Raw genomic sequence first — 7,632 nt, 5'->3', positions numbered from 1 at the left:
AAAAAAAAAAAAAAAAAAAAAAAAAAAAAAAAAGAAAAGAAAAAAGTCAATAAAGTCCGAAGAAGTTGGTTCTTTGAAAAAAAGAAATAAAATAAACCCTTTGGAGACTAGCTGAGAAGAAAAGAGAAGACACACAAATATTAGGAATTTAAAAAGAAGCATAATTACAGATACAGTTTAGGACAAAAATATTAATATAAAAAAAGAATGTAAATACATTTTAAAACAGACAAAATCTTAGAAAAAGAGACAAATTTGCTAAAACTGATTGCAGCAGAAAATGAAGCCTGCAAAATTCTTTAACTATGAAAGACACTGAAGCAATAAAAAATCTTCTCACAAAAAATTATAAGTCCAGATAATTTAAAGGTGCTTTTCCCAAGTTTTCGAGGAATAGATCACTCCACTATTACACAAGCACTTACAGAGAATAGAAAAAACAAGGGCACTATATGATTAGAAAACTGAATTAAACAAAATATAAAAAAAGATAACATGGCACAACCAAGTTGGGTTTATCCTAAAAGTGGCAGGCGAGTTTAACATTTGAAGTCTTCTGCTTAAAATTAGCAGCAAGACAACAACACGTACTATTGCCATTTTTATTCACCATTATAGTAGAAGTTCAACAAGAAGCCTGGGCGCAGTGGCTCACGCCTGTAATCCCAGCACTTTGAGAGGCCAAGGCAAGTGGATCATGAGATCAGGAGATCGAGACCATCCTGGCTAACACGGTGAAACCCTGTCTCTACTAAAAATACAAAAATTAGCCAGGCGTGGTGGCGGGTGCCTGTAGTCCCAGCTACTCGGGAGGCTGAGGCAGGAGAATGGCGTGAACCCAGGAGGCAGAGCCTGCAGTGAGCTGAGATGGTGCCATCAACAAGAAAAATAAAGACCTAAAGCTTGACAAAATGGGGATAATACTGGTATTTTTGCAGATTAAGTAACTGTCTACATAGGAAATCATGAGGAAATTTTATACAATTTCTAGCAATAATAAGTTTAGCAAGATAGCTGAATATAAGGTCAATATACAAAAATCAATTGCATTTGACATCATCCACAAACAATTAGAAAATATATTTTTACAAAAGACATTTAAATTAGTAAAAAAAAAAAAAAAAAAAAAATCAATTACCTAGGCCCTAGGTATAAATCTGATAAAAGATGCTTAAGATATGCAGGAGATTAAAAACTCTTCTTAAGGGACACTAAAGGAGACAATTCTATGGAGAGATAGCCCATGTTCACCCACCCAGCTGTCTATCACTCCTTGTAGTATCACCTGAGACTATATATGCTCAACCTCCTGTTAACATGGCTACTGCTCCCAGTAGGCAGCATTTTTATCCCTCCTAAGAGTCCCCGATAGGAAACACAAATGAGTTTAATTTGAACGCAACATCAAATTAATAGTAATAGCTTCCAGAAATGCTGTGTTAGAAGGGAATCTAGAACAGAGCCTTGGCACAGGGATAACCAATGTCGTATCAGCCCACAGTGTTTGCCACAGGTGTGAGAGGGGTAGAGGAAACATGCCTGCCAGGTATTTTCATTCCTGGAAAAGCATTTTCCAATTCAAAGCCACAATATATAAATGAGCCACAGTGTCTAGCTGCCCTACAATAGAACTCTCAGTGTGGTACCATGGCTTACCATTGGAATATGAAGAGCTAGTGGTACCTATGTAACAGGGATAGAAGGGGTGCGTTAGTTAGTAGGTACTAAGAAATCCTACAGAATAGCAAAACTCCCTACTTCTATCTTCTACCATCATTAGATAAGTTGTACTCAAATTGATTTCCATGGTTTTTGTACATTGACCAGATTAAATCCCTTACATTCAGACAAATTAATCATTTGTATAGTACGCGGTTTCTCAAAGAGCATTTCCCCAAGCAGCAAGAATCATCTAGATGCTTATTAAAAATACAGTTTCCTCAGCATCACCCAAGACCTTGGTCCTAGGGTCCAAGGAAACTGGGTGTTGTTTTTATTCTCTCACAGTGATTCCTATTCACTTTTACAAATCACTAGTAGAGTAGTTAATGCACATCCAAGAGAAACAAGTTGCATAAATTAGTGATCAGTATTACACACTCAATAAGGAATAAGATCACCCGACTTTTCTAAATCTCATTGGTCATTGATCACGTCACATTCTCAGTGACATATCAAGAAGGGAAGGGGTGTGTGTATAGGACCCAGTGCCCCAGCAGGGAGGAGTATTTCAGTACTTTATCACTGAGATTCTTTATAACTGCCAACTTTTGCTTTATTTCATCATTTTTTTTAAAATACAGCCAATGGTGGCCGGGCACGGTGGCTCACGCTTGTAATCCCAGCACTTTGGGAGGCCGAGGCAGGCGGATCACGAGGTCAGGAGATCGAGACCACGGTGAAACCCCGTCTCTACTAAAAATACAAAAAATTAGCCAGGCGTGGTGGCGGGCGCCTGTAGTCCCAGCTACTCGGAGAGGCTGAGGCAGGAGAATGGCGTGAACCCAGGAAGCGGAGCTTGCAGTGAGCCGAGATCGTGCCACTGCACTCCAGCCTGGGCGACAGAGCGAGACTCTGTCTCAAAAAAAAAAAAAAAAAAAATACAGCCAATGGACCCCCACTGCTTACAATCATGTATGTGTTCCCAATGACTGCTTTCCTTGGTAACCACAGTACATTCTAGTTAACTACCACACATTTACAATTTCCCATTATTTTGTCTCTTTGCTTATTTTTGTCTTTCTCCTCATGTAGGCTCTAAGCTCCATGACACACTTTGTCTATTTTTTCTCTGTGTCAGACACTAGTAATTATGCAGTTACATGGCTAAAGTACTTACTCATTTTGCCCCAATTGCAGGGATTGAGGTTACCAGATGTACAGTGGTAGACTAACATTGACTTAGGTCTGGAAAATGAAATAAAAATTAAATAAATACAACAGAATGGAAAACTAATGAAAGAAAAATAAGCGAAAATAATATTTAGACAGAGTGGTTTCAATAATTCATCTGATTAAGGCAACCTACACAAGAAGACTTCCGTATTTTTTTCTTTCTTTGGGTTAATAAGCAAAATGGAAGAAGACTAGCAAAGGGGTATGTGGGGGGGATGCATGTGTGTGTGAAAGAGATGTTAAATAGAAGTGACATATTATGAAACACATGTGTGTGAGTTCACATAAGAAAAATTTAATTCTGTTTACCACTTATTAACACAGCCAAATGTAGGAACAACCTGTTTTTTTTTTTCTTTGCACCAGGAACTTCCCCACACATAGTGATTGAACACTTTTGGCATTAACCAGCGTTCAATTAAAAAAAAATTCTCTCATTTCATCCACTTCTATCTCCTTTGCCCTAAAAAAGAAAGCTGAATGTTAAACTACTGAATAGAAACAAAAGCCTTTTGATTATCAAGAATTTTATGGTTAAGTGATTTAAATGTTTTATTACTTCGTGAGTAGCCAAGTACTAAACTGTATTTTGAAAACAACTAAATGTATATATGATGGCATATTAGGAACTCTATACTGAAACCAACACCCTCTCACATTTGGGGTCTTGTACAATGAAATGCCTATATTTGGAAAATGTGCCTAATATATTAACCCTCCCCCTCATGAAATATTTGAAAGCCCACTTGAGCATCCACACCTGTGAACTGCAGTACACCATCCTACAGCTAGTGGGAGACGGATGGCTGTATCAACTGGAATTGGAAGTAAGTCTCCCACAGCCATTGGAGTAGCTTTTATGGCCAGAAGAAACCCTTTCCCAGCCTGCACAGGAAAAAGAACATAAAATGTGAAACCAGGTCTTAAGTAACAGCTGGGGCTAAAGTACGTATCATTTTATCAAACTGATTATACTAGTGCAATAAGTGAAAACAGCTAACATCAATCCACTGCTTACCAGGTTCCTATACTAAGTCTGACTTCGTCAGCCTATTCCAGCTTCCCAGCCAAGCGCATCTTCAGCATTTTCTTGAACTACTCATGTTCCTCACGTTCCTTTAGGGAATAAAATTCCTCATATTTATGAGAGATTAATAAACTTAGTTAATTACCAAACACCAGGAATAAACCTTCACATTTTAAAAATTAATTCATAAGACACGTTAAGAATTGAGGTTACACAAATTTCCCATTAATGTTTGTTTTCCATTTCCTTAATGATTTTGTTTTCTGCTAGGGCTTATTAACCTACAAGCAATAGTAGGGACAAAAAGTTCAAGAAATTTTCATTTGAAAAAAATTAATTGGTGAAATTCCACAATTAATGACAAAAACTTTTTTGGCTTAGACAAATGGTCTTATTATTTACTTTTTCTTCAGAATCTCATTTCACCTCACAGATCACTGATGTTATATAGATACAAGAGTTTGGAATTATTTATGTTAATAATTTGTTGAATTTATGAAATTGATTCTTTCTGCTGTGCATGTTTCCCACTTTAATTTGAAATGATTAGCACTTTCTTATGTTACTCAATTCTCTTTTCTTCTAACTAGCTCCCCTTCTTTTGGACATAAGAAACCAATTTAGAACATTTTTAAAAATGTAAATAAATATGCAGCTTTGCATATAATGAAAACCGCTTTGGGATCACGTTAAAATAATGATGTTCTAAATCACCAAACGTTCACCCCAACTGAACTTTTTTAGGAGAAGGAGTTGAAGGCAGGTGGGAAACAGAAAGAAAGGGGCTGCTAGAAAAATCCGAAATTCGAAGGAAGGTCTTTGTCACTATCATAATTCATTGTCTCATATTTGCACTTTAATTCATGTTGAACCTAGCTCTGGGAGGAATAGAGACAGAGTCTGAAGGGCAGTGTGAATCCCTAATAAGATTTAAACTCATTTAGATCACTGATTTCCTATTCATTGTACAAAAGAGTAAAGTGGGGTTTAGGCCCTAAATGCCTCATTGTGAGCTGTGAAGCCCACAGCTCTGCCGGATCAATCTGGACTTCAGGGAGATGCGCACTGAGGGCTGCTTACCTAGAGGAGCCACGTTTCTCCTTGTAAGACATTATTGAAAAGGCGTTGCCGGCACACGTATACCTATGTAACAAACCTGCATGTTGTGCACATGTACCCTAGAACTTAAAATATCATAATAAAAAAGAAAAGGCCTTTCCTATATTCACTGATGTTTGTATTTGAAATATTTGCTCCAATATTAGTAGTTCTTTCTTGTATTCATTAAGAATTATTGATGTATACCTGCTTTCCATACACACACATCAACTCTTGTATGTGTTTTATAATGACGAATTTAATAATCTTTGAAGATATTTTTACTGCATCCTCAATTCACTGCACTAATTCATGCAATTATAAACTGTAGAAAGGAGGAAATACCCCCATCTTGCGATAAATAAAACAAAATCCTTGGCAGAACCATGCCCGCCTGCCCGCGCCCCGACCAGCCCTCCCTGGCAGCCACTCACCGGTGTCTGTCTTCCCAGCTCCCGGCCATGTCGCCAAGTGAATCCATCCTGCCGTCCGTCTCCACTTTCGCCAGCCCTTACCGCGAGCGCCGCCTGCAGGAGCGCTGACCCCGCGCCAAGGGAAACCCACGACCACCTCAACAGCGTGCGGGACTCCATTCGGTCCACAGGGCTGGATGGCCTGGGCCGAGGCCACCCCGAAGCCCCCGCCGACCCCGCCGTCTGCGTCCTATTACCCGAACACTGCACGCCGCTGCCCTAAGGCGCCCCCAGCTGGACCCGCTGCCAGATGGTCCGCGCTGCTCAGCCGTCTTTTTTTTTTTTTTTTTTTTGAGATGGAGTCTCCCTGTGTCGCCCAGGCTGGAGTGCAGTGGCGCGATCTCGGCTCACTGCAAGCTCCATCTCCTGGGTTCACGCCATTCTCCTGCCTCAGCCTCCGGAGTAGCTGGGACTACAGGCGCCCGCCACCGCGCCCGACTAATTGTTTTTTGTATTTTTAGTAGAGACGGGGTTTCACCTGTTAGCCAGGATGTTCTCTATCTCCTGACCTCGTGATCCGCCCGCCTCAGCCTTCCAAAGTGCTGGGACTACAGGCGCCCACCATCACGCCCGGCTACTTTTTTTGTGTGTGTTTAGTAGAGACGGGGTTTCACCGTGTTAGCCAGGATGGTCTCGATCTCCTGACCCCGTGATCCGCCCGCCTTGGTCTCCCAAAGTGCTGGGATTACAGGCGTGAACCACCGAGCCCGGCCTGCTCAACCGCTTTCTACTGGCGCTGCCCAACCGCCTGGTCAAAGCCCAGCTCCCTGAAGCGGATGGCGGCGGCTACAGCTGCCTACCCAGGTTCAGGCCTGGACCGCGCGGCCTCAAACACTAGGGCGCCCCGGGCCTGCGGCTTCATGCATGCGAGGTCCCGGGTCCCCCCCAACGCCGCCCCCGACACCCGCCCCTCAGCCCCTACGGCCAGGGCGCCTCCTTCCCGCTGCCCTTCCGTGGCCCTGGCTTGGGACACCCAGCCACGCCTTCATGAGGCGCCCCCCCCACCCAGCCCAGCCCCTCCACGCCCCCGTGTTTAGTCTCTTCCGGTGGCCGCCGCCGCCACAGCCCTGGGCCTGGCACCCCCAGTCGCCCGCGGTCTCCTTGTGGTGGCGCCGGCGTCCCCGCTGGAGCTGCTGGAGGCCAAGCCCAAGCGTGGCAGCCGCTCCTGGCCTGGGAACCGCAACACCAGGCATACCTATGGGGCTACAGCAAGACCTACAGCAAGAATTCTTACCTGAAGGCACATCTGCGCAGCACACAAGTGACAAGCCTGACCACTGCCACTGGGATGGATGCAGCTGGAAGCGTGCTCACTCAGACAAGCTAACGCTCCACCACCGCAAGCACAGGGGTCACGGGCCATTTCAGGGCCATTGGTGCAACCGCGCCTTCTGGCGCTCTGCCCACCTTGCCCTGCACAGGAAGCGGCACATGCAGCCCAGACGCCTCCGCCCACCTGCGCACGGCCCCCTCCCAAACTGTGACTGGTATTTATTGCACCCAGAGAACCGGGCAGGGCAGTGTGGCTACATAGGGTCTACCTCGACGACGAAGACGACACTGCTGCCCCAGCCCCCATCTTTGACTGAAGACCAGGTGGGAAAAGACCACTATCCGCCTTGATGAGTTCTGTTTTTCAAAATGGTGCAATAATTAAGTGGCATCTTCCCTCCCACCGGGTCATAAGGCTTGATATCCTTTGAGAAATAAGGGCCTTAATTTGTACTGTCTGCATCATTTTTTATAATATTGTACATAATAACTATGACAAATATTGTATTACTGTACACAGAGTGGCAGGGCTACTTGCTTCATTTTCATAAGACTTTTGCTTGTTTTATTTTTAATTTTTAAAAAAGTTTTTTTAAATAAAAGAAAAATCCTTAATTCTCTGACTTTTCAAAATAGAACTCTTAAATAGTAATTGATAGCACTTTACCTCTGTTTTCCTGATAAAAAATTCTAAAAGAATAAAAATAACTTCATCCTGCCTCCATATTATAACCAGGATAATTGAAATAATTATGCTTCAATTGATAGTAAAGTAGCATTTGTTTTTGGATCAATGAAGCTAAGCTAGCACTAAGAATTTTGTTACTATTCCTCCACTACATTACAGTTAACTTCTTCATCCCTATA

General features: G+C 42.6%; 1 protein-coding gene and 1 pseudogene across 2 annotated transcripts in view; one reads left to right on the top strand and one right to left on the bottom strand.

Moving 5' to 3' along the window:
• Window positions 1–5,620, bottom strand: part of LOC131382589 (putative inactive fatty acyl-CoA reductase 2-like protein) — a 10,609-nt gene extending 4,989 nt beyond the window's left edge. Inside the window, exons 1-5 of one of the 2 annotated variants that reach the window (XR_009212152.1) lie at window positions 5,455–5,620; window positions 3,914–4,011; window positions 3,656–3,780; window positions 3,205–3,358; window positions 2,840–2,907 (exon numbers count right to left, since the gene is read on the bottom strand). Coding sequence is in view for 1 of the 2 variants with exons in the window: in XM_058434941.1 (XP_058290924.1) it covers window positions 2,840–2,907; window positions 3,656–3,741 (154 nt within the window). In the remaining variant the exon portion in view is untranslated. The remainder of the gene's footprint in view (window positions 1–2,839; window positions 2,908–3,204; window positions 3,359–3,655; window positions 3,781–3,913; window positions 4,012–5,454) is intronic. The other variant, XM_058434941.1, reaches the window with a different exon arrangement.
• A 570-nt stretch (window positions 5,621–6,190) lies between these two features.
• On the top strand, window positions 6,191–7,116 carry LOC116463974 (Krueppel-like factor 2; annotated as a pseudogene).
• Window positions 7,117–7,632: the final 516 nt, after the last annotated feature.

This window comes from Hylobates moloch, unplaced genomic scaffold (assembly GCF_009828535.3).
Source record: "Hylobates moloch isolate HMO894 unplaced genomic scaffold, HMol_V3 SCAFFOLD_106, whole genome shotgun sequence".
Taxonomy (NCBI): domain Eukaryota; kingdom Metazoa; phylum Chordata; class Mammalia; order Primates; family Hylobatidae; genus Hylobates; species Hylobates moloch.
Note: the sequence above shows the minus strand (reverse complement) of the source record. Positions and strands in the feature narration are given on the sequence as shown.